General features: G+C 39.9%; 2 protein-coding genes across 5 annotated transcripts; one reads left to right on the top strand and one right to left on the bottom strand.

Annotated features, from left to right (window-relative positions):
* Nucleotides 1–314: 314 nt before the first annotated feature.
* Nucleotides 315–4,268, bottom strand: LOC139189224 (zinc finger CCCH domain-containing protein 53-like). 4 transcript variants are annotated; one of them, XR_011572932.1, is made up of 9 exons: nucleotides 3,364–4,268; nucleotides 2,860–3,042; nucleotides 2,600–2,779; nucleotides 2,413–2,507; nucleotides 2,056–2,325; nucleotides 1,722–1,815; nucleotides 1,306–1,550; nucleotides 896–969; nucleotides 315–646 (listed from the first exon to the last, which is right to left on the bottom strand). XR_011572932.1 is itself a non-coding variant. In XM_070807740.1 (9 exons), the coding sequence occupies exons 1-8, from the start codon at nucleotides 4,191–4,193 to the stop codon at nucleotides 938–940; spliced, it is 1,905 nt and encodes a 634-aa protein (XP_070663841.1). In that variant the 5' UTR covers nucleotides 4,194–4,268; the 3' UTR covers nucleotides 315–646; nucleotides 896–937. The 4 variants fall into 4 exon arrangements, 3 of the variants coding, with proteins under 3 accessions (XP_070663841.1, XP_070663840.1, XP_070663839.1); XM_070807740.1 differs by having other exon boundaries at nucleotides 896–945; XM_070807739.1 differs by lacking the exon at nucleotides 315–646 and having other exon boundaries at nucleotides 781–969.
* An 8,124-nt stretch (nucleotides 4,269–12,392) lies between these two features.
* Nucleotides 12,393–12,842, top strand: LOC114819763 (uncharacterized). Its single transcript, XM_029089382.1, has one exon. It carries the CDS (start codon nucleotides 12,393–12,395, stop codon nucleotides 12,840–12,842), a length of 450 nt encoding a protein of 149 aa, XP_028945215.1.
* Nucleotides 12,843–27,642: the final 14,800 nt, after the last annotated feature.

Here is a 27,642-nt window from a genome sequence, read left to right on the forward strand (position 1 = left end):
GATGAAATTTTTTAAAATCAAGTGTCAGAGAGGAAATTTGCTATTTATAAAATTTCAGGGGGTGATCGGCTAAATTAAAATTTAGGGGGAAATTGGCTAATTGTATGAATTCAGGGAATAATCAGCTAAACTTAAAGTTTAGAGAAAAAATTAACAGCCATATACAAGTTCGTGGTGCAAATCAACAAATATGCTTAATAAAATGCAATGCAAAAAAGAGTTTACACATAATATATTATTCCACCAGAACATGATAAAATTGAAATGATACAGAGTAGATATGTAAGTTAGAAGTGGTAAAATAAAAAGATAAGTAACCCTAAGTTAAAATATCATATAAAAGTTGATATGTTACATTGCATCTTGCTTGCTTGCCGTGATCCAGCTAGCACATACCTATGTAGATAGGGCAGATAGTACTGAAAGACCCCACTCAAATAAATCAGTCCATCTCCATCTGTTCTTCCTTTTATGTATACAACTATGTATTATTGTTCTAAATAGTATATATAGATTATGTATATAAATGACAATGGTAATCTTGCTGAGATCTTGTCTACAAGATTGTCTGATATAGGTACTTGCTTTTTTGGCGATATAGCTAGAGGATTTTTTTTCTTCCTGGTATCATCCTTCTCAATTGTTTCTGCAAATTAAGAAAATATACACAAAGTTATCATTCTTCTCAATTGTTTCTGCAAATTAAGAAAATATACACAAAGTAATTACTATTAGGAATGAGTTTTTAACCGTCAAATTATTCATTAAAAAATATTAGGATTATTACCAAAATTTCACTCCGAATCACTATTGAATTTTAGCAGAAATGATCTCTTTGGCTAGAATTGTGTATTACAAGCAAAAAATCATGCAAGAGATTGAAATGTCTGCTTACCCTAGCAGTAGCAAAGTCATTCTCCCCCATTGCTGCCCATGCTTAACTTTCTTAATTACATTCCAAAAGAAAACCTAAAACGTTAAAATTAATAATTCGTGTATTTATTTATTTAATGTTTGTTTAGTTCATAGTAGTTTGGATTTGGATCCTCTCCTAAGCGCAGAGGGCTGGGCCTCCTGAGTAAAGCACGTGAGCCGTTGAATTTTGATCTAACAGCTAAAATTATTATAAATTTAAAAAAAAAGCCCCTGTTTGTAGCTATTGGATCAAAATTTAACGATTCATATGCTTTGCTCAGGAAACTCAGCCCCTGAACTCAGCTCAGGAGAGGATTCAAATCCAGTAAAATAAAGCATGTGTTTGTGTGTGTGTGATGTTTTTTTATATGGGGAAAGTAGTGGCAGTACCTGCACATTTGGAAAGAACAGATTTTGGGGAATCTGCATTTGGGGTAAACGTGGTGGGCAATAAATTATTATTATTATTATTATTATTATTAGTATTAGTATTATTAGAAGAAGAAATGGTTGTGGCTCTGCTGCATTCAGTATTGACTTGTGCAGAAGCAGTAGTTGAGAAGACATTTATTTGGTCTCCAGCAGCTGATTTCTTTGGAGATGCAAATAGGCTATCAGGGAGATTGTGCTCCATACTGCTTTTCAATAAAAATAAATAAATTAACATTGATTAGAAGATTTAAATTATTCATAATTAATTAACATTGGTTAGAAGATTTAATTATAAAAAAATTAATTAGAAGGTTAAATTTATTCTGACCAAATTTTGAAAGTACATTCAACTCCATATATAAAAGTTTTTATACCTTTCATGCAATTTAAAATCATTGCCATTGTTATCTTCATTTCCATGGTAAAAAGCTGGATTCATCTCCTGCTGCAGTTTTTCAGCTTCATATTCTGCAAGAACAATGTGAACGAAGCATAAATGAATTAACCACCACTAATTAGTACTGGGAAACGTTTTCCACACACCCATTTTCTCCGCCTGCACACACTGTTTATTTCCGTGGATTGGCTCTCTTGTAATTTATTCAATCAAATTACCGAAAATATGTAAGAGTATGTTCGTGGAGAAAAGAGTGTGTAAATCACTTTCTTTCTACATCAAGAACTCCATAACACATTAAATTAGCAAACCTTGTGTGAATTCTTCATTACTGTCTTTGGGTGAAAAATTGAGGGATTGATTTTTGGATGCATGTGCCAAAGTTGGTGAAGGAAATGGAGAGCCTTGTGGTAAACCGTTGTAGTACTGATTCTGATGATGAAGATTGTTGGTTTTGATGCCTAGTAATCGGAGGTTCATAAGTCTCCTTTCTTGGATTTCAATGGCTTGATGCAAATTAGCCTGCTCCTCTATTTTCCTTCTCAAAAGCATGTCTTCTGTATTGTAAAACATCCTTGATCCTACAAAGATATCAAATGAGAAAAATAATAGTAAAATCTCATTTCACATGAGTTGTTGTATACCGTCAATGGATCATGTTTTCATACCAAGATTCAGGTCATAACGCTCCCTTGAATCGATGGCGGACAGGCTTCTACACAGATGATGGTCTTCATTCTCAAACTGTTGGTGTTGTTGCTTCCTGAAATTGTCCAAAAACAACAATGTGAGACAAGGAAGGTAAAATTATTTTGTAAAACAATAACAAACCAGAAGACTCAAAAAACAACTTACTTGTCTGGGATTTTGCCCTTCTCCTTGTAAGGCTTCACAAGCACCCGGGAATCGCATACGAAATGAGGATTCCCTTTCGCCAAAATGTTCCTTACAGTCTCGGAGTAGACGAATGTAACAAATCCAAACATCCTCTTTTGCTGGTATGGAATCCTCACATCTTGCACTGGTCCATATATGCTTCAAAAACCACACAAGTTCTGAATGTTAAACTACTTTATCAGTTTGCTAGAAGGAGAAAAGAAAAATCATTTATTTACCTAAAATAATTAGAGACATCTTCTTCTCTAAACGTACTGTCAGCTGGGAATGTCAAGTAGATCTGCCTTGAACTGTGATTCACGTTTCCTCCCAAATTGAAAGGCGAAAAATCGTTTCGATCATGTTGGTATCTCCCAAACTTCTGAATTTCGTCTCCCGTCATCAATACAGATGCTGCTGACCTAAAAACACACATGAAAAATCCGGACGAAATTCATTCAGAGGAAATAACTTTACGCACAAGTTAAATTTAGTAAGAACCGAAGCTTGACATTTGCATTTTATTACACTCTGGTCTTTTTTTACAGCAATGGAAAGTATGAAAAGTTAAAAGACGACTTGATCTGCTTTATTCGTAAAACTGAAGCGAAACACGGACAAAGTAGATCGAAACATGCACCAAATGATTCCGGATAAACAACCAAAAACTGTAATACATTTTACAACAATTTTATTTAATATTACAAGTATGTATATGTATATATATATATATATATATATACCTTGGGGATTCATTTTGTTGTTGCATAAGAAAATTCATGCACTTGTTGTATGGGAAAGAGGAAGCACCAGCGCCACCACCATCAGCCATGAAGTGTGACAGTGCGGCTAGTTTCTGCTGCTGAGCAGCGGCATTGGATCTGATTATCTCATGGCACTGTTCAAGCACATTGGCATTGCTTGGAGAGTCAACATTAACGGAGCTACCTCCGTCAGTACTGGCAGAGCCGCCGTGGAGAAAACGGCAGGCGCTGCCGTTTTTACAGAACCCTCTTGAATAGTACAAACATGGTTTCCATCCCCCCCAAGAACTCAAATCTTCAGCTCCATAAAATAAGTCATTAGCTTTTGGATCACTGAGTAAAGAAAGGTTGCTCTGAAACTGGTATTTGTCAACAACTTCACTACTAGAAGCAGAGAGAGAAGTAGGGTTAGTGTTTCTGGTAAGAATATTGGCATAGGAGGGAGAAGAAGCAGAGGAGGGACTTATGGGATTGGAGAGGGACCAGAGGGTTGAGGAAGAAGAGGAGGAGGGGGAGGAGGAGGAGGAGGAGGAGGAGAGGGACAAAGGGGTAGGCCTGGAGATGGGGGTGAAAGTAGCAGTAGTAGGGGTACAAGTAGAAGCAGGGCTGTTGGCAGGAAGTAGGGAGAGTTGTGTTTTGGCGTTGAGAAGGAGATTGTGCAGGAGAGTTTCTGGTCCGAATGCCAAACGTATCATCTCCTTGTCGCCATGCTCTTGCAGCAGAAGGTACCCCATGATTTTTGAGGCATTTTCTGGGTCCAAGCTTTGGATCCTTGAGAAAACAATCTTGGTAGCCTCATAAGACTCCATGGAGAAAAGCAACACAAACAAATTCAGTCCGTGCTGTGTTCTAGAAACGAGAGAGAGGAAGGAGTGGAGTAGAGCTGTCCCTTTTGTTTATATATACTAGCAGAGAGTTTTGTGCGTGTGAATAATTTCTTTTAATAAATGCATATTTTTATTAATATTACATAATCATTATTTTGTTTTTTTTATGTAAATATTGTGTATTAAAAGTGAGGGTAAAATTGAAAAAATAAGTATATGATTGTCATTTTTTCAAAAAAAAAGAGGGTAAAATAGAAATATGATTGTCATTTTGTTAAAATGTACAAAATTACTATCCAAAATGGGAAAAAAAGTTGACAAAGAAGATTCTCTTAATAGAATGATAGATATGCACGTGCGCACTCTTGTGCCGCGCATATATATATTAATTGTGTCTCCATCTGAGGTTTAAAACTTGTCTCTAGACTTTGTGTGTTCAAAATATGATGCGATGAATCTTTTCTCATGTATTACATGACATTACGGCTAATTGTTAGATTTATTTTTTTAAATCATTAGAGAAAAAATTTAATCATTAACCAACATATTATATAGAGAGATTTTTCAGTGTGATCATTCCGTGTCATTATATAAATTGTGAGATATGTGTGTTAAAAAGTTAATAACTTAAATATTAAAGTTTTTTATCACTTATATAATAACACGTAGTATACCACTCGAGTCATAATTTAAAAATGTTTTTTTAATGTATATAATAATAAAAAGAAGGGAAGCAATAATGGGGTGGATGATTACTTCAGTATAATGATTGTCTTAGGGTATAAAAAACCAGAGGCAAATGTCTGAGTGAGTAGGTGAAGATTTATTCTATGAACAAGAAATCTTTAAGGAGTAAGATTATGGTGCGGTGTTTTCAACTTTGAAGATGATTTGGTGGAACAAAAGAGGAAGGGAGAAAGTATCAGTTCAATTCAAAGATGCATTGATGACACTACAAAACCCTGCACAAGCTGCAGCCTTGGGAGATTAAACTCACTCTTGTCACTTAGTAATACGATCTAATAGTATTTTTTTTACTTGTAAGTGAAAGGTCTTATGTTCGATTCTCGTCAAAAGAGAATTTAAATCATATTATTATAACTCATTCATTGTAAAACTTAACTCACTTTCTTACTTTTTAGTGTAAATAATATAATTTATTCAAAATAAAAAATAAAATAAAAACTTGCTCTCACACACTCACTCACTCACTACTTTCTCTCTCCTTCATTATTTCCAAGGTTCTAAAAAATGTTAGGCGCTAGTCGGGCGGCGGGCTAACGCCTAGCGGCTCGACGGGTGCCTAGGCGGCCTAGGCGGATTTAGGTAAATTTCTTGTACATCTTGTAAATAAGTGCATATTGACACCTAAAAAAAAACTATACTTGTATGGATAATAAAAGAATGATAAAATGCAAATTAGGTACATTATTTCCATAAGTGTTGGATGAATTTGTAGTAAATTCATCATTTGCAAATTAGATACCACATTTCCATAAGTATACCACCATGAAACCAAAAAAGAAAAAAGCACGCAATTAATAAAAAATAAATTTAAAAAAAACCTCCTAGGACGGCCTAGGACCGCCTAGCCCACCCAGCCCGCCTAGCCGCCCAACCCACCTAGCCCGCCTAGGCCCAACCTAATTTTTCCGCCCGATTTGCCCAAAAACGCCTCGGTTGCTAGGCGGCCGCCTAGGGCATTTTTTAGAACATTGATTATTTCTCACCCTCTCTCTCTCTCTCTCTCTCTCTCTCTCTCTCTCTCTCTCTCTCTAAAATTGTAGTTTGAAGGTTTGTTGTCTTTTACACAAAGGTCACGTTTACTAATCCATAATCAAATTAAATTAAGGAGGAATTGGAATGAGGTGGAATCAGAATCAGATTCTTATTAAAACTGTTTACTAAAACTTTATGGAATCGAAATATGAATGATATAAATTGTTTACTAATTCACATGAATCAGAATGAAAATTAATGTAATTACTAAAATATCCTTGTGCCAGGTTGTATATTTTTGGATTGAAACACCCCAAAACAGGGCCAGCCAGAACAAAAAGGCCATCAGTTTCTCTCTGTGTCGATACCAGCCCTCATTGCCGCCGCCACCACCACACACAAACTCTTTATATCGATACCAACCCTCTGTTTCGTCTGCATCTCACCAGCTCTTCCACTGAAGCACCTTCTCACCAATACCAACTCGTATCGTACTTCCTAATTCACCCTGCAATCCTGACGACCAATCCTTATTCCACCAAATTTGACCTTTGTCTTCACCAAATCATACACAAAATACAAGATAGAATTGTTACTAGATCTTATTGTCATATATAAGGTGGGTTGTGCTTGGAAAGTGCTACAATGGGTTGCTGGTGTGTGGGTCAAAATGGGTCAGTGGTGGATGGTTGTGGACAAACAGAAAACAAAAACCCACTGTAGTGGCTAACGGACGAGATTGAATGGTCGACTCAGCGGATGAGTCGGATCAATTTTGGCGTTCTTGCTGGTATGTGTAAGTTTGGTGTCGTGGTGGTGGTCAAGGTGTAAGGAGTCGGCAGAGGAGAAACAAAAGAGAGGGTGATTTTGGGTAGAAACGTTTGATTCCAGAAGGAGGCTTCTTCTGGGAATTCAATTACCACCTCCATGTAGGTAATTGAATTTCGGAAGATTAAGGAATTCGATTCTAGATTTTAAGTGGGTCCCACTTATTTTTTTCACTCCCTACATGTTAGTGAACGTCAGAATGCTTCGAAAGGAATACAATTCCGTTTCTTTCCATTCCATTCCCGTTTGGTAAACATGCCCAAAGAGACAAGAGTAGACAAAGTGGGAGAACGGATTCAATCTTGTTCAAAAGTACGAAAGAACAACTCAAATGAAAACAAAAAGATAAATTAGAAAGGGACGGTGTCAAATCTGCACATGTGTATATCTTAGACGTTGGATCTTTGTTCATCTAATTGTTATCTCACATTCAATAATCGTCAATTTATCTGAAGCGTGTGATACAACGGATTATAGTAAAAGTTGGAATGGCAAGAATAAGTGCATTGTATTTGCTCAACTTGCGAAACAAATAACTAAGAATTTCTAATATGTTATTCGTCTTCGTCGTGGAGATAAATTTAAAATAAAGAGAATCAAGGTGATAAAAGAAGAAAGAATGCTTTTCAATTCTATATTATTCTTTTCATAAAGAGGTATTGATATACAACCCTAATCTAATCAAATAAGGAAAAAAATAATTACAAGAGATTACACAGGGAATATACCCAGATTACAAGAGATCCATCCTAAACTAGGAAACTCTAAATTATGGGAAACTATACAAGTCAACACTCCTCCTCAAGTTGGTGCATATATGTTACACATGCCCAACTTGTCTAGAAACTTAGAGAACTTTTCACTAGAAACTGTTTTGGTGAGGATGTCAGCAATTTGGTATTCTGTTCTGATCGGAGGCACTTCAATTATTTTACCTTCTAGCTTTTCTTTAATAAAAAACCTGTCAACCTCTACATGCTTGGTTCTATCATGTTGTACCAGATTCTGAGCAATATCACGAGCAACCTTATTATCACAAAACAACTGCATCGGTTGACTATGCTTAACCCCCAAATCATGTAATAGTAGTTTAAGCCATAAGATCTCACAAATACTAAGAGCCATACTTCGGTATTCTGCTTCTGCACTTGACCTCGCCATTACTCCCTGCTTCTTGCTTCTCCAAGTAACCAGATTTCCCCCAACAAAGGTAAATTAACCAGATGTTGAGCGCCTATCATCACTTGAACCAACCCAATCAGCATCCATATACCCCTCAACTCTGAAATGACCGTTATTTTTAAATAAAATCCCTTTCCCATGACTTCCTTTCAAATAGCTCAATATTCTCATAACTGCATCCATATGTTGTTCCCTTGGATTATGCATGTATTGACTAACGACACTCAAGGCATGAGCAAGGTCCGGTCTAGTATGTGCCAAATACATTAATCTTCCCACTAGTCATTGATACCTTCCTTTGTCAACTGGCACTTGAGTTAGATCAATACTCAGCTTTGTCCCTTCTACCAACGGAGTAGTTACAGGTTTGCATGCCTACATACCAGTTTCTTTTAACAAATCAAGAATATACTTTCTTTGTGACAGAAAGATTCCTGACTTACCTCTTAATACCTCAATCCCAAGAAAATATTTTAGAGACCCAAGATCCTTCATCTCGAATTCTGTAGATAAATACTTCTGCAAGGCCGCACGTTCATCCGGATCATTACCGGTAACTACCATATCATCCACGTAGACAATGAGTGTTGTAAGCTTTCCGTACCGACGTTTCAAGAACAGTGTGTGATCACAATTACTCTGCTTATATCCAAACGCTCTCATAGACCTGGTAAGGAGTGGTTTGGGAGTGAGGTGCTTAAAAAAAAGCACCCATGAAAAAAAATGTGAGGGTTTTAGGTGTTTGGTAAACTGAAAAAAAAAATGGCTTATTTTGGAAGCTGTTATGAGAATAAGCTGAAATCAAAAGAAAAAGCTGAAGCTGCTATTTGTAGCTTTGGAAAACTGGTTTTTTTTCAAAGCACACGGAGCTACAGTGCTCCTTTAATGAAAAGACCCACTATCAGACTGCTTTTTTTTTTTCAAAAGCACTTTTACAAAAAAGTTTACCAAACACTCTGCTGATTTATTTCACAGCCGCTTATTCTCACAGCAGCTTTTTTAGTGCAATTCATAGAACTTAATGATCTTTGCTTGTATCTTTTTTATGCAATTCATGCAGGGAACTTGTGAGGAATGCTTTGGGTTGTCGTATGCAATTCATCCAATTCGATAACTTTAGGAAAATCTGAGGGTTAATTAGTGCAATTCACGGTTAATCTGGGGCTTTGGGAATTCATGGTTTATTGAAAAGCAATTGGAAATCATTTTGTATGCAAGTGTGACATGTGTGGAGAAGAACCCCTTAGCTAGCTTTCCATCCATTCACTTTTATCAATTTCGTTTTAGAAACTATTCAATTTACAAAGTTTTGTTTTTGTTTTCAATTTTCGTCAAAACTCAATCCCCATTTATTTTGAAGTGTTAGATTAGTTAGAAATCAATTTAGTTAAGTGTTTTTAAGTGTCTTGAGTCAAGTTATAACCTATTTTCGTCCAAATTGTGTTTTGTGTTCAAAACTGCCCAGAAAGTGTTTTTAAGGTAGTTTTGAGTGTTTCTGGACTGTTTTGAGTCTTTTGGTTTGTTTTAGTGTTTTAGAGTTTAGTTTTGCATTCTTTGAGTCTAGTTTAGTGTTTTAAACTTTGTTTTTGCATTTTGAGTCAGTTTTCAAGTGATTTAGCAATCCCTCCTAATCCTCGGGCTAGAACGATCCCTACTTACATACTTTGCTACAATTGATAAAAAGAGGGTTTAATTTGTGTGCTTGTATATTTGGCATCAATTTTGACCCTATTTGCATAGACATTAAAAATCCTATCAACGTACATCTTGTGTTTGCTTCCCTGTCCCTATCCATTTACATACTTATCCACACTAGTGACCAGAGCAATCTAGCGAAGGTCACAAACTTAACACTTTCTATTGTACCAAAGTCCTCACTGATTTGGTGCATCAACATTTGGCACCGTCTGTGGGAATGACACTTATTCTCACTCTCTTCAGCTTTGTTTAGCTGGTTTCCACCATTCGCACACTCTCTTTTGACCAGGCATCCCTCTCCAACATGGGGAGCAAAAGAAGCCACATCACACAGAATAACACCCATCTTGCACCTAGTGTGAAGAAACGAAAGAATGAAGGAAAGAGGGTTGCTCTTCAAGCTAAAGTCGATGAGCTAGAATCTCAAAACAACAAGATAACAATGAAGAATGAGGTCCTCCAAGAGCAGTATGAGAAGCTCTTTGAGATGCTCCACGAAACTAGGCGTACTCAAACATGCGAACTCATTACCCCTTGTGGACATCAACCATCATCTGGATGTCTCCCAACAAGGAGGGTCACCTTCCTTTGACATGGGTATCCCTGATGAGGAGTAAGCTAATCATCAAAACATTGATCAACATGAGACTTCTCTCAACCCAGCTGCTTCGACCCGAAGCAGGAGAAGTAGAGGAAGACACCTCCTTGTAGAAAGGTTGGAATGAACGAAAGCCTTTTATCGTGACTGCCGGGACTTCCTAAAGCAACGTCGAGAGAATCCCCTCCACATAAGCTCGAAGATCAATGACCCAAGGGTTTCTGAAAGACTCGGTCCCCTCCACATGAATGTCAGGCTTAATCATTGTGGTATGACATGTTGGTAAATATATTCATCGTCGAGCTCGTGCCTTGGCATGTGTTTGGGCTTGAATGTAGGCTTTGCATGACAATTAGGCCTTGATTCATCGGATTGGTGTGTTACATTTTTGGGCCTTAACATTAGTCCCCTTGATTATTTGGACTATGAGACACCTTGAGTGGGCTAAATAATCAACCCCAGGCCCAAGAGATTCCTTTTTTAACGTGGGCTTCCTGATGGGACTCTTCATTTTCTCGCATGGAAGCTGTAGGTATTCCCCTGCCTCCATTTGGTAACCGTTACAAACTGTTCTTCTTCCTAGGACAAGTATTTACTTTGTCCCTGCTTTTCCTTCTTCTTTTTTAATTCTCCTTCCTTCTTTAAATTTCCCACAATAGCTTTTCTTTCAAATTCCTCTCTGCTTTTTGCACTGGGTTGTGCCATCCCGTTCATGCTTCTTTGTGCTCTACGACAAGGTTTTTTTTTTCAGGTAAGGAAATTCTTCCCTTGACTCATTTTTGAATTTTTTTCTTCTTCTGTTTGCCTTTTTCTGTTTGTCCTAGTGATAAAATTAGGCATGCATATCCTCTCTGTGATTATGTGTTCCACAAATTTTAGGATTTCAACGTGGGCACGGAAGGGGTGCAACTTTTTCCTTCAGGAAATTGAACTCCACTCCTTGGGCAGTCTTGCTGCTTCGAAATCTTGTGCGTTTACTTTTTATGATTTCTTTCTTGCTTTTCATGTATGCCATGCAATTGTCATCAAGCGTAGCTTGCTTACGTGTTGATATGTGTTTGAGTAGGATCGATCGATTGATTGCATCGATGTACTTGGCATGATTAGCTTGACTGCATATAGCCTGTTTTTGCTTGGATATGTGCATAACATACTTTCCTTGGCTAGATCTTATAGGGCTTTGATAGCATGGCATGTGTAGGAAAAAATGCATGTATGTTTGCATGATAGCATGTAAGGAAAGTAGTCCCATGTTAAGGTCTTAGACTTTTGCATGAAATTTTTGAATTTTATGAATGTACCCTTTTGCTTTCCTGGGGCATGCCTATTTGTTTTCCCTGCATGCTTGTATATTTATTCCTACATGTTGCACTGGCTTGTAGTATCTATGGTTTTCATACTTGCATTCTGTTTATACCATTTAGGGCCTCCGTATTTAGATCTCGTACAAATACTCGGGGCACTTAAATGTAATTATGTAATAAAGGAAGGGATAAATATGTAATAAGTGAGGAGCCCTTATTCTATAAAAGGACTCCTCACCCTCACAATTAGAGGAGGCCAACTCTTAGGCCTGAAGCCCTCTCATCACCCTCTTACATCTCCTTTCACATTACAGAGGTTCTCTCCCTTACAATCCTCTCATAAATACAATATCAGTGTGGACGTAGCTTAAACCTTGGGGTGAACTACGATACGTCTTGTGTTATTTACTTTTATGCAAATTCACGGTCGGATTTACGTTGTTCCAAGACTTCCGGTTTTGTGCATCAACATTTGGCGCCGTCTGTGGGAATCGACACAAAACATTATGTCAGTTCTTTTTCATTTTTTCACCTCTACTATGAATCTGCAAAATCTGCAAAAAAATCCAGAGCTTTCCCAGAAATCTAAACACCCGCAGAAACTAATCTCTCTCTCTGTGACAACGAACCCGTGAGGCTACTCCCATTAAACATCTCTGAACTCTGTCTTATTCCCAATACGAAAAGCAACCATATCAATAGCACACAGAGAGAAATAACAGAGAGAGAAAGAGACTTCTGCAGTTCATAAAGTTTCAATTTTTATCGAAGAAGAGAGAGAGCGCGTCTGAGTTATGGGAAGAGCACACAGCTTTATCGAAGCTCCAACATCGGCGCGTCTCGCCCAATATGATGGCTGATTACTCACCGCTGCTAACCGCATACGACAGTCTTGGGACTGCCAGTCTGAAGCCTCCACGCGTCGCCTCTCTTGATGTGTTCCGCGACCTCTGCGTCTTCTTGATAATGCTAGTTGATTACGGCGGCTCAATTCTTCCGATTATCACTCACTCCCCATGGAATGAGCTCCATTTGGCTGACTTTGTTATGCCTTTCTTTTTATTCATTGTCGGCGTTTCTCTTGCTCTTGTATACACGAGAGTGACAAACAGAGTAGAAGCTACATGGAAGGCGATGTTTAAGGCTGTAAAACTTTTTCTTCTAGGAGTCCTGCTTCAAGGTGGTTATTTCCATGGAGTAGCATCTTTGACTTATGAAGTTGACATTGAAAGTATACGGTGGTTTGGCATTTTGCAAAGGATAGCTATTGGATATATTGCGGCAGCTTTATGCAAGATCTAGCTTTCATGCCAGACATTGGGGGAGGTGGGATTTTTCAGGACTGGACAGTGGAGATCACCAACCTTGTCCGCCGACCGACCCGGTTCACCATGGACTAGCTCATCCATGAATTCAAGCCATGAGAGCTCCAAACCTTCAGCTATGGCTAGGGCAGCTACTCCAGCGTGCGCCTCCTCAATCACCACCGCCAAACGAACCAAAATTCATCCCTTAATTCGTCTTTCAACCTTCTCTCTCTCTACTAATTTTAGTTCTCTCTTTCCACCAAAATCTAGGTTTTTCCTATGTTCTCAAAGAAGGTTTTCAATGGAGGTAGAGTAGAAGCAAGCCCAAGTGATCGAGCACTTCGTGAAGCAAGCTTTTAGTCTCCAGGGGTCCTTTCTCATTAGCCTCATAGTCCAACTCACCTCTTATTCTTCTCTCTTCGCTTTCTCCGAGATTTTGGGTGTCCCCAATGTGCTCGAGCTTCAAGGAATGGGATGGCACAACTCAGATCTTATGGTGGAGCTGGAATACACCAACTGGTGTTCAAGCAACAGAAAAAAAGAAAGGGCAGAGAGTGAAAAAAAGAAAGCAAAAGCGGAGATAAGATTATTTTCTTATTATTAAATCTATTATCATTCCTTGTCTACCATATTAATCAGGGTCAAGAAAAGAAAAAGAAAAGCGAAAGTGAAAAGGAAAAGGAAAAGAGAAAAGAAGAAAAGCAAAAATTTTCCTATGATTACAATTCATTTTGTCTGCCAGGTGAAGAGACAGAGAGAGTGGTGGAAAAGCAAAAGCAACACACCAATGATCTGCAATTGTTGAAGCTTTTGTGTCGAAACCTTTGTTTGTATGATGTAATTTATTTTTCTTATCTTTCGGAGACATTTGTATAAAACCCCATCAGAGGGTAATTAAAAAAAAAACGCAAACCCCAAAATAAATGGGTTGGAATATTGTGTAGAGGGCAAAGGCCCATAAAGCCCAAAATAGTTCCAACCAGGTGATCAAAAGTATGTCCAGTGTTCCCCAATTATTCGACAACCTACCGCTATTACCACCAACCAGGTGATCAAAAGTACGCCCAGTACTCCAAAACTATTCGGCAACCTGCTGCTATTACCACCAACCAGGTGATCAAAAGTACGCCCAGTACTTCAAACAGACATGAGCACTACTCATGTCAATCATACATAAACATTCATGAGCATCACTCATATCAATCATACATAAACATTCATGAGCATCACTCATGTCAATCAGCTTTAAAAGCTTCATTTACAAAGCTCTAGCTTCAAAAGCTTCATTTACAGAGCTCTAGCTTCAAAAGCTTCATTTACAAAAGCTCTAGCTTCAAAAGCTTCATTTACAAAAGCTCTAGCTTCAAAAGCTTCATTTACAGAGCTCCAGCTTCAAAGCTTCACCTACAAAAGCTTCAGTGTAGGGTATACAAATACCGCCTCCGAACAACCGCCACTTCGACCCATACCTGGATTCAATTTGAAGTCTCCGGCCAACAAACTCTATTGACCGAAGACTTGGGGGACTACACTATACACCATATATTGGGCCTCAACTGGGCCTTATGAAAAATACTTAGGGGACTTAGCCCATTATCTATATAATGAAGTGCGAGCCCTTACTCTATAAAAGGGACTCCCTCACTTTCATTAGAGAGCACTCATGAAAAATACTTGGGGGACTTAGCCCATCACTTATGTATTGAGAAGCGAGCCCTTATTCTATAAAAGGAACTCCCTCACCATCATTAGAGAGCATCAACTCTAGCCCATCATTCATGTATTGAGGAGCGAGCCCTTATTCTATAAGAGGGACTCCCTCACCTTCAAAAGCCACAAGCCGAGCCAACCAAGGCAACATAAGCCATGAGCCGAACAGCCTCGCAACATGTGCTACTTCTAGTTGAGCATCATTTCAGATTGAGCACCGCCTCATATCGAGCATCAGTTCAAGACAACATCTAGTTACTTTGGCCCACACATGGACTGAATTGTAAGTCTCCAGCCAAAGGACTCTCTTGACTGAAGACTTGGGGGACTACTGTTTATACAATATTTAAGGCCTCCGTATTTAGATCTCGTACAAATACTCGGGGGACTATTCTATAAAGAGGCAAATATGTAATAAGTGAAGAGCCCTTATTCTATAAAAGGACTCATCACCCTCATAATTAAAGGAGGCCAATTCTTAGGCCTGAAGCCCCCTTCTCACCCTCTCACATCTCCTCTCACATTACAGAGGTTCTCTCCCTCACAATCCTCTCACAAATACAATATCAGTGTGGACGTAGCCCAAACCTTGGGGTGAACCACGATACGTCTTGTATTATTTACTTTCATGCAGATTCACGGTCGGATTTACTTTGTTCCAAGACCTCCGGTTTTGTGCATCAACACATTCCATAGGTGCATTATGGCTACATAATCACCAAAGTGCTTAGCTGCAGTGGGCGGGTCTATGCCTAGCAATTTTTTACACAACTCTTTAACCTGACACGAAACGACATGAAATTAACAGGTATGTGTTTTTTTATTAACAGGTCATAACAGATCGAGTCACTTTACCTGGAAAGGTCGAAGCATGCTGGCCATCATCGTGAGGTGACGTAACCATAAGGGTAAGTGATGCAAAAAGTGAATAAAATTAAAACTAATTAGAAATAGATATACTAAATAGTGGAAGAGTGCGCAATCGTGGGAAGAACCCACTACAATTATTCAAAGCGTAATAGACAGTGAGACTACAGAAGAGTAGTCAAGGTAACTAAAGTACACTTATTACACAACAGTGATAAGTTCGTATGTCTAAACAGAAGAGATTCATCGACTGCCACAAAGAGTACAGCTATCTAGATCCTGGAGGGGCGAAAAACAAAGTTGAGTGGGTTAGCGAAACAATGCTTATATGAAATCCTTTATTTTCGAATATACTAACCCCTCGCCGTAAAACAAGTATAGTTTCCTTAAGCATACTACGCAAGTATGTAAACGATAAATCAACATCTATTATAACAGTAATATAACCAGAAATATGCCAAGTCATGATGTATCAAATGCCATAATAATATAATCATGTGATAATCAAGTATAGCTAAGTGCTCATCCATCTAAGCTGACACACAAGTTAGAACAAATAATTTCTGACACGAACAGGACTGGGTGTAATCAATATGCTCTAGTACTACAATCATGTGAAGGATGGTGCTGAAGCATGATCACATACAAGTTGGATTGCCTAATGCAATCTACCCGACAGGACTGGCACCTAACTTGGATCAAAGACGAGCGAACGGTGCGATGTGAACATACACGTGAAGGACTAGCCCTAGCCCTCAGGCGAGTATTAACACACGGGTGCAGCAAGATGAGAATGTACAAATATGTATGAATGTCATGACAGTAATATCTCAACCATATAGCAGCATTTAACACAATTACTAACACAAGAACGATACTTGGTGAAATAAGTGTAAAAGTGAAGTAATTACGCATTTATGGAAACTATAAATATGTATAAGTATAAAAACAAACTGCCCACTCACAAGTACGTCGCTGGGTCGTAGCCCCTGAGCCTAGCCTAGCCCCGAATGTCCTCGTGATACGTTTCCCTTATATGTGAAATAACTAAAATAAAATTAATTAAAGTACATATACGGAAACCTAAATAAAACCCCCATAGTTTGCTCAAACCTAGGGTTTAAATATACCATCGTGACCTACTTGACGTCACGAACATCCCCAAATTTTTAGGATAAATTTTGGATGGCTCACGGGCCCCCATGCGCCGGTAATGGCACGGCCAGACGCCCCTTCCACTCGCAAGCCAGTGTCGTCAGTGGGCCTGACGCCGTCAGGAATATTCCACAAAATATTCCATTAAAGGCTAACCGAATTTAACGTCGTTACCTGATGCCGTCAAGAATATTTCATCAATCCATCAACTCTGATGAAATATTTCGTCTCCTTCTCTGGTTGTCCTCGCCGTTGTCGTCATCGTCTTCCGCCGCCGTCTGCAACTCGATTTTCGTTGGTTTTCTAGAAAATTTTCAAACTCACTATTCTCATTCATTTCTCAACCATTTTTGATGTACTTTATATGGATTCGAAGCTCATGAAGAGTAAAATCATGTTATACCTATTTGGAGTCCAAAAAGTGGATGGAGGTTGCCGGATAAAGCCTCGAAAATTCCGGCCAAAAGTGCACTCTTCGAAACGAGGTCGTTTTACTTCCAAACTTCTCCCAAATTGTTGTAGAGCCTCGAGGAGTTGCATAGGAGATTCCCCAAGCTTCAAAACTTCCTAACTTGCTCCAAAACATGTCGAACTCAGTGTGCCCGAGTTTGGACCTTTCGAGTTAAAGAGTTAAAACTCGTCTAAACCAGATTTCAAGAACATGGTTGTGATTGAGAAGATGAGAGGAGTACAATGGTATGGTTTTTGGATTCGATCTACGAGCTTGTAAGCTTGTTGGAGGGTTTTGTAGATAGAGAGCATACGAGAGAGAGAGAGAGAGAGAGAGAGAGAGAGAGAGAATTATTTTCGTTTGCTTTTCTGATTGGTTGTTGCAAAGAGGGAGTGGATGGGATTGGTGAGAGTGTGAAATAATGGAGGAGGGTGCACGGGATGGCTAATAAATAGCTAGGGATAGGGTTTTGGATTTTGTACAGAAATGAGTATCAAAAATCTATCTGAAACAGTGTTTTTACACTGTTAAAATTTACCTACACTCATAACAACGTGTACAATTTAAATGCGATAGCAAGAAATAAAATGAAAGTGATAAGAATACGTCCACATCACTTTCCAACAAGGGCATAACCGTCAATACACATACTCGGGGAGAAATTATATAGGAAAATTAGGGACGGGTCATCATAGCTATCTCCTCTTGGTTCCTAGAACAAGGCTTTTAAGGATTATAAGCCTTCTTTATACTTAGTCTTTCCTATCGATCCCAAACGTATAACCTGGTGTTACACTGAAAGTGGGTTGTTTCCCGCCGTGTTGATCCACTTTGAGTTTTCCTGCGGTGAGGCCATTGGCTAGCAGATTAGGTAGATATTGAGCTTGGCGTTGTGAACTAATGCGCGACCTTGACAAAGGCCAAGGTTTTGGATGCTCTCTTCATAACCAAGAAGCAGGTTGTTCACCTCAAGCCCAAACATCTTTGCCACATGGTTAAGAGGTGGAGTACAAAGACGTATACCTTTATTTGTGCCTAGGGAGAGTTTATCCCCACTTTGGAAAATGTCACCAATATTATGCATCTTCCAATTATGGGTAATATGGATCTCTTCCGCTATGTTATTCCTCTTGCAGATTATGATAACTTTGATATTTTGAATAAAGGTACCCCCACTTCTCTGGGTAAGGCTCTTTGGTTCAATGAATGGATCAAGCACTTTTGGCAAAAGAAACAAGAACCAAACTGATGGTTTGAGGCTATGTTGTGTTTATGGCTAAACTGCTTCATCTTCTGTAATAGCAAAGACACTTTCAGCCACCAAATGATTCCTTGGGCCATGGCGATTGTGCATGGCCACGTGGTTATGTTATCCTTATTGTTCCTTGGGTTTCTCTACCATGAGTTAGACTAGCTCCATACTCTTAAGGAGAATGTTGCAGGTAGTGCACTGTTGAAGAGTTTCCTCTGTGCTAGCTTTCTGCAAATCTTTATATGGAAGCGTATCAAGGGTCTAAAGATAACCATGTACCATTCTAGTGCAGTGAAGAGCCGATATGTTATCGACTTTTCCTCTTAGTTACTTGAGAAGCTCCCACTCACTTGCCATTGGTTCGGGAAGATTCTGATGAAGAAATAGAACTTCTTGGAGCTTTTAGACGATGTGAGCATCTTTGTTTTCCATTTGTACATGTCCGTCCCCGAAGGTTTTACTTCTGTGATGTTTTTTACTAATTTGTTTATGGTGAGGATTCAAGTGTGACGTCAATCCCTCTTTCCGAGAATTTGAATTTCTGTTTACTTACTGAAAAATCGTTGGTTTACTGGCTCTACCGATCCCATTCTTTTAAGAGGATATCGAGGAAATGAGTGTTGTTTACTCCCATTTCCGAGTACGACGTCAACTAGGCTTTGACCAAAGGGTGCCGTGATTTTCCTCGGCTGAAGTTGAAGCTTCTTTTAATAATTTATTCTAGAGTTCTGTGTATACGCATCTGGAATGTCTTCACCATTTCCAGTATATTACCAACCGGACCCGAGTAGGTGGTATCTCAAATGGCTATGATGTTGAAGTATTTCAGTGCCATCGCCAAATTCCATGGTGACAAGCAGCCGTGATTATCTCCCAGCGTTGTGAGCCATCCCAGACTGGTGTTAGAGCCTATAGTTGCTGTTTTTGGTTTGAAGCGATGATGCCCTAGTGTAGTAAAGGAAAACAATGCTTTGGGTGATTCTTCCCAGAGCACTAAGAAAAGTAGGGTATCATGTGTTGACGAAGGAAAGCCAGCAGGTCAAAGGAAGAAAGCGGCTTCGAATATATTTCTTGGCTTGACTTCCCTTGCTAATTTTACCTTTGCATGCTCTTCCTTAGTGTTTTATATGTCGTGCATCAGATGATGCAATGAAGTACTTCAAGCTTTGGGTGGTGAAAGACGGTCTACCTAGTAACAAGCTTGACGTTTCTCTTACTCCAATGAAATCGAAGAGTGAAGGTTCCTCAGCGAAGCCAAAGATTGGTGATAGCTCTTCCTTCGTTCTTTGCTTCTATTGCTTTGCTGTTGTATGCTAACTACAACTTTTGTTATAACCAAGACTCTTGCCAAAGAATCAGCTCATGTTGGCCTTGTTCATAAAACTAGGAGCGCTCGAGCATTTGCTTCTTCAGGCACTCATAATCCTCTTGAGTTCATTGATATTACTGCTACGAGTGAGGAAGAACAGAGCACTGTGGAAATTGACGGCGATGAGAAAGCTGGCGAAAGTTTAGCCACTGAGGAAAGCAGCAATACAAGTGCTGAGTCTAACCCTAGAAGCGGAGGACATCCTCATGCTTCTCTAGGAAAGGACACAGAAGGTGAAGACAGTGGCAGAGAACTAAGCTGCAATGATGACAGCAAGACAGTAGAATATGATAATCTAGATGAAGTTGACGGATTTTTGAATGATGATGTTTAAGTGGAAGTAAAAGATATAGGAGTACACTTCCATGTTCTTCGTTGATGCTTGCCCTTGCATGAATTTGCTACTGTCAACCTTCTCCTTAAGTCTTTGAATTTTGGTTAAGCTTGCATGTGCATGTAGGAAGTAGCTAAACTTTTCCAAGCATATGTTCTTCGTGTTTTTTCATGTGCATTTATAAGCATGTTGGTCTGTTGAGATTTCGTATTGGATAGCTTATGTGGGATGTGTTGCTTTGTGTCTCCGCTTTTTGGTTTGTCCTCTCACTTATGCATACTTTCGTGTTTTCCTTATAGGTGAATGATGGTGCTTCATAGGCTACATGAGGTGTTCAAGCCCCTAGTGACTATCTTCCCGAGCCTACAACTTTTCTTGAAGAGGTTATTTCCCCTGAGGAGCAGGCATCGGTTGAAGAGTGGGCATCATGGCATGAAGTTCTCGGGAATCTCAAGCATAGTATCGCCAAAGAAGCCAGGGTATTAAATTCGATTGAGGAATTGATCCCTTCAGGAGAAGCTTTCTCTTCTCTGGTTGACTTCAAGGGAGTAAAGGTCTGCTCTAGGTTAGTTGAGACGTTGGGCAAATTCTTTGAGTGTGCCAGTGATGGAGATGTGAGCTTGATAGGTTTATCTCCCTTCATACGTGGAATGATTTTTAAGGAGCTGGGGACCCTACATTATGGCATGGAGCATACTTCCCTATTGGAACTCACAAAGCACAAACTACTATGTAGACGAGATATGATTATCGATGTGGCAACTTTAGGTGTGCCAGTGGGTTATCTAGTCAAGAAGCTATGAAAGTTGTGTGATACCATGTTTAGGATTCGGCTTGAGAATGAGAATGGCGTCTTAGTTCAATTCATCAAAGTCAACAAATTGATGTGTGTTCTCAAACTGCAGGGTAAAGAACTAGAGGTTGAAAAGCTCAAGTTGAAGAAGTTGACCTACGGTAGCTCCAAGGAAATAGTAGCTTACCTTCAACTCGCAATAGATTAGTTGCATGCTGGCACCTCTAGCAGTTTTTCCTAAAGGTGGTGTTCTGAGCTTAACTCTTCACCTTCCCATAACTGTGCACTTTGCACGACTGTTTGCATTTTCTTAACCCTTGACTTTTTTTTTCTAGCATGAACCTTGAGATGTTGTAGTAGCAGATTATGAAAAAGATTGTTTTCCTCACTCCATGTTTAATTTTCATTGTAAGTTCCTTTTAGACAGCTAGCTTATTGTTTTTTAAACAATGGCCATAGGGCTGCTATGCTTTACATTTTGCTTATTGCCTTTGGCTTTGGCTACTGACATTGAATTTAGCATGTCCTTGTGATGTATTTAATCTTGTAATGACATTGGCTTTCTCTTACTTCAAGTGCATGAGAATTTTCCGAATGAAACTCTGTCTAGGCTTTGAGCTTTTGCTTGCTTTTCTAGGGGAAATAGTTGATCCTGTCGCTTGGCACTTTGTCAGTGAGTTTCCCTAAGGAAAGATGGAAAATATGTCGTAGCTTCTGTAGGGAAGCAGAGCATGTCGGGAAAGCTTGACTTTCTCAACATTGATTGGCTTGCTGGTTTTAAAAGTTTTTCCTTCCTTGGCTTGATTTTGCATTGATAGGCATTGGAATGTTGCATGAGTATAGCTTTTGAAAAAGCTTTATTTGCTTGACTCAATGGTTTTAAATAGCATGTTAGCTTGGCATGTTGCATGAGCATTGAGCCATTAAGCAGCTTGCATAACATTGATAGGTTTGTCATGTTGCATAAGTATAGCTTTGAAAAAGCTTTATTTGCTTGAGTTAATGGTTTTGCATGACATGTTAGCTTGGCATGTTGCATGAGCATTAAACCATTGAGCAGCTTGTATGGCATTGATAAACTTGGAATGTTGCATAAGTATAGCTTTGAAAAAAGCTTTATTTGCTTGACCCAATGATTTTGCATGGCGTGTATGTTGCATGAGCATTAAACCATTGAGCAGCTTGCATGGCATTGATAGGCTTGGCATGTTGCATAAGTATATCTTTAAAAAAGCTTTATTTCCTTGACTCAATGATTTTGCATGGCGTGTTGGCTTGGCATGTTGCATGAGCATTGAACCATTGAACAGCTTGCATGGCATTGATAGGCTTGGCATGTTGCATGAGTATAGTTTTAGCATGATCTACCCCTTAGGGTAGCTTGCTTGGAGTAGACTTTCCTTATAGCCTTGACATGATTACTATTATAGTTAGTTTAGAAGAAATCCTTCTAGTTACTCTTGCTAATGTAAAGAAACTAATGTACCAGAGATTTTGACAAAATGCTCCTTTATTTCATTAAAATTTGGGGTACATCAATCGTTGCATGGCTTTACAAGACCTCATAGAGTAAGTAAAATGATCATTATTGCATAAAAATAGCTTGTTCATCTAAAATAAGCATGAGCGTTTTACTAGTAATAAGGCTTTAGTCACTTGGCATTGATAGGTACCGTTAGTACACCTTCCTTGACTGAAGTCAAGTATAGTAACCGCTTTGATAGGCTTTCTTAACCACAAAAGGTAATTCCCAGTGTGAGGCAAACTTCGAAGGTCTAGAGACCTGCCTCCTTATATGCTCGGCTATCCTGAGGACGAGATCTCCTTCCTTGAAGTTGCATGGCTTGACTGTGTGGTTGTAGGCTTTGGTAACTTGTTGGTGGTATACAGTTGCTTTCCTAGCTACTTATGCTCTTTTTTCCTCGAGTAACTCAAAGTCTTTCCACCTCCAGTCTGTGCATGCTGCAGCATCCCATTCCACATCGTTAAACGTTGAAACTCTTGTCGTGGGCATCATCATTTCCATAAGGGAAATAGTTTCGAATCCATACACCAAGGAGTAAAGGGAAAAATTCGTAGTGTTCCTTAGAGATGTGCGATAGGCCCATAGGATTTCAGGGAGATGCGTGCTCCCGCCCTTAGCGTAGTTGTGTACCATCTTGCTTAGTATCCTTATCAATGCTTTGTTTGTGGCTTCGGCTTGACCATTTCCCTAGGATAGTATGGCATGGAGTGATGGTGCTTGATCCTATAAGCATCAAGTATGGCACTTACTTGTTTGTTTACAAAATGTGTCCCGTTGTCGCTCACTATCTTGTAAGGTATCCCAAATTGGTAAATGATACATTCCTTAATGAAATTGGATACTGTTGCTCCTGTTGCTTTCCTAAAGGGGATTGCTTCCACCCACTTTCTGAACTACTCACTAGTTACTAGGATTCATATGTGACCCTCGGAAGCCAGGTTAATGGTTCCTAAAATCGAGCCCCCAAGTATAGAATGGCAAAAGAGTGCGCATGTCTTACAATAGCGTTGGAGGCTTGTGGATTAAGTTTCCATGAACTTGGCATGCACAACATCACTTGACTATGTTGTGCATGTCTTCCCTCATGGTTAGCCAATAATATCCTAGGCTCAGCAGCAGCTTGTGTAGCTTCTTCCTTCCTTAGTGCTCACCGCACTCTCCAGCATGTACTTCTTGCATAACTTGTGATGACTCAGATGGCCCAAGGCATCTCAATGGCTCCCCATTGAATCAAAGCTCGAAGAAATTGAAGGTACATGTATCACACGCGCAAAATCTGAGAAAATACCACATGAATATTCTACCATAGTAGGTATTCAAGAATCCATACATGAAATTTTAATGAATTTGAAAGAAATTGTCTTGAAAAGTAATCTGTATGGAACTCGTATCACGTCTATTTGTGTCAAGGGTCCTGTATATGTAACTGCTCAAGACATTATCTTACTACCTTTTGTGGAAATTGTAGAGTTGCCTCATCCACGAAGTACCTCTTAGATGTCCCTTTCAGTTTGCGCACATCCTTGACATTGTTTGGCAGTGTCCCATCAATGAAAAATGTTAAGTATGGTGACCTCCAATAATCAATGATGGAAACTGCAAATGCCTCTCTTGAGAAAAACGTTCTGGTACACTTTAGACATTCGATTTGGATGCATGTGGCTTGTTGCTTCATCACTTACCAGTAATACCCTTTTCTTTATAGTCGATGATATAAACTCACTACTTGGTTGACTCCGCATGTGGCTTCATGGATTTCGTGCAGTTGCTTTTGTGATTTTTTTGGTCCAAAGCATCAAGTTAGCACTTCTCTGGATGGGCACTTGTAGAGTGTCATAACGACATTGATGTAATCCTTAAGGTATTTGATACTGGGCTCTCTGCTTGGCTTGGAAAATTCCTTTTTAACAATTTTTCTCCAATCGTCATCCTCTAACGTTTCCTCTAGAAATACTGCATCAATGGCTTAGGCCTCCCTTCTAATCACATCAATGTTGAGTTGTTCTTCGACGAAGGTAAGCTTGGAACCAAGTGTGGTTAGGGCATCCGCATATCTGTTGGTTGTGCCGAGAATATGTTCCAACACCACCTACTTGAAGCTTACCATGAGTTACTCATCCATAGTACGGTATGGTGCCAAGGTTATTTCCTTCATTACGAAGCTTCCTTGGACCTAGCTTAGGACCAAATTCGAGTCCTCTACAACTCGTATCTTACTTGCGCTAATTTCCCTAGCTATGGAAAGGCTCATGACAAAAGTTGTTAGATCCCATATCGCCCAGAGGAGTGGATCCTCTATATCTTATATGTACATGCTCACCTTCATTAGCATGAGGCTTTTTGGGAGCTCACTGATTTTAGGTTCTATCGGAACTCCGAAGTTAAGCGAGATCGCCGAGAGCAATCCCATGATGGGTGACCTACTGGGAAGTTCTCGTGTGAGTTCCTAAAAACAAAATCGTGAAGGCGTGGTTGGGGCCCAAAGCGGACAATATCATGTTACGGTAGAGCCAAGCCTGGGATGTGGTGTGGGCCTGGGCCGAGATGTGATAATTTGGTATCAAAGCCAATCCCTGGCTGGAAGTGTGCCGACGAGGACGTTGAGCCTCTAAGGGGGTGGATTTTTAGATCCCACATCACCTAGGGGAGTAGATCATCCATGCCTTATATGTACATGCTCACTGCCATTAGCACGAGGCCTTTTAAGAGCTCACTGGCTTCGAGTTCCATTGAAACTCCGAAGTTAAGCGAGATCGCGCGAGAGCAATCCCATGATGGGTGACCCACTGGGAAGTTCTCGTGTGAGTTCCCAGAAACAAAACCGTAAGGGCGTGGTCGGGGCCCAAAGCGGACAATATCGTGCTACGGCGGAGTGGAGCCTAGGAAGTGGTCCTTACCTGGTCGGGATGTGACAAAAACTTTATACACGGCTACGTTATTTGTTCATGGAAAGATTAGCTTGAATGATAGTGCAGTAGCTTGGCCTTCTAGATTGACAAGTATAACGCCAGCTCGTCATGTGGCTATGGAAGAACCATCGAAATGCATGACCTATGGCTCTTCTTCCATAGCGGTGGTAGCTATCTCTGGCAACGCACCAAGGACTTCCTTGGAAATAATGGCCTCTCATTCTTCAGGAAACAATGCTAAGCATGTTTGTCACATCTTGGCCTTTGATAGCCTTAAGCATCACATATGTAATATCGAATTCAGAAAGTTGGAGTAACCAACGAGCCAATCGACCATATAGTATAGGTCTAGTGAACAAGTACCTTACAAAGTCAGACTTTGCCATAAGGTGCAGCTTGTAGGCTAGGAAATAGTGGCGTAGTCACTGTGATGCATAAACGAGAGCTAGGCAAAGGAGTTCTGTCTTCTTATAGCAAGTATCTTAGTTGTCTGCTGACATAGTAGATTGGTGCTTCTTCCCCGGCTGAACTGTCCTAGCTGCTGGACTCGTTGATAAGCTTATGTGCATTCCTTGGCCCACACGAATTCCTTCCCTTTCTTGAGCAATGGGACGAAGGCTCTTGTTGTTGCTGCTAATCCTAGATGAAGCGCCAATTGTAGGGCAACTTCCCCATCAAAATTTTCAGCTTCTTTGTGTTTATTGGTGGCATAAGAGTTTCTATGGTGCGCACCTTGTCGAGAACTACATTAATGCCACGTTGATGTACTAAGAAGCCCAGGAACTAGCCCGAGGAAACATTAAAGGTGCATTTCTTAGGGTTCATCTTAAACCCATATGCTCGGCATCCCGCACTTTCCTTAGCACTTCCCAATGCCCTTCCTTAGTTTTGGATTTCACAACGAGGTCTTCCACATAGTTTTCCACTTCCTTCCCCATCATGTCGTAAAAAAATTACTGTCATTGCTCGTTGATTGGTGGCACCGACATTTTTTAGTCCAAATGGCATAGTTGTGTAGTAAAAGTTTCCAAATAGCGTACGGAAAGTCATCTTCTCATCATCTTTGGCAAACATCTAGATCAGGTTGTATCCACTGAAGTCATCCTTGAATGACATAAGGCCTTGCCATGAGGTTGAATCAAGCATGAGGTTTATGTTGGGCAATGAAACTCGTCCTTTGGGCATGCTGCATTGAGATCTTGGTAATGGATGCATATCCGGATTTAGACAGTGTTCTTCTTCTTTACTGGGACAATGTTTGCTAGCCAAAGAGGGTGCTTTATAGGCTTGATAAATCCGGCTACCAGGAGTGTTTCTACCTCAACTTTGATTTTAGCCTCTATTTTCAGGTGGAAATTCCTCATTTGTTGTACTACAGGCTTGATCCCATGATGTGTGTTCAGCGTGTGGCACATCGAATTCAGATCAAAGCTTGGCATCTCTTCATAGCTCCAAGGCAATGATGTCCTGAACTCCTTTTTCAAGCTGACTAGTTCTTTCTTTTCCTCAACAGTTAAGTAAACACTAGGTTTACCTCTTCAAGCTTTTTCGCCACTGCAATGGATCTATCCTGCGTGCATTTTGGCGCATGCATGATTTTCTGGAGGGATTCGTCATTTGCAGCATGTGCAGGCATGTCTTTGGTTTCCTTAGGGGCTTCATTTGCTAGGCGTGCAATGCCTCCATGCTTGGGGGTTTCCTACACAATGTGTTCATGCCCTCAACCTATCATAACCAGTAGACGATGCGATATCCCACTTCCGGGGGTTTCCCACACAATGTGTCCATGCTCGGGGGTTTCCCACACAATGTGTTCACGACCTTGGAGCATTGAGGTGGAGTGTAGGCAAGGATATTAGCCTCTAGCTGTATGCATTTTCCTCTTTCCACTGTGGCTAGGAATTCTTGGTCACTAAGATCTCGAACTTCTTCCCAAATGGGTAAAGGTACCAATAAAACCTGTGATATCCCACTTCCGGCACTTGAGAAATCATTATAGAACTCAACATCGGAATAGTGAACTTCGTCTAGGTTGAATGGCATCTAGTTTCCTGGGATATGAATAGGTCTCAAACCAATCCTTCCCTTGACTCACTGGTGGTAGGTGAAGGCTTCGAGTTTGTGCTTGTTTATCCATGGTTGTCCGAGTAGAGTGTGGTAAGCCAAGTTGATGTCCATCGTATAAAACTTAGTAAAGGATCTGATAGGGCCAATCTTCAAGTCAATCTCAATGTATCTAATAGTTTCCTCACTACTATTCCTAAACCCATTAATAGAGATTTTAGAACTTACCACCTTTGACATTGAGACGCTTGCTGCAATGAGCATTACCATCTCTTTGTCAGTAAAGATAATGGTGTTGTTGTTCTCAAGGAAAGCCTTCTGCTGCTAGGCAGCATAGCATCAAGGGTCATAGTCCTCGAAAAGATG

This window comes from Malus domestica, chromosome 11, assembly GCF_042453785.1.
Source record: "Malus domestica chromosome 11, GDT2T_hap1".
Taxonomy (NCBI): domain Eukaryota; kingdom Viridiplantae; phylum Streptophyta; class Magnoliopsida; order Rosales; family Rosaceae; genus Malus; species Malus domestica.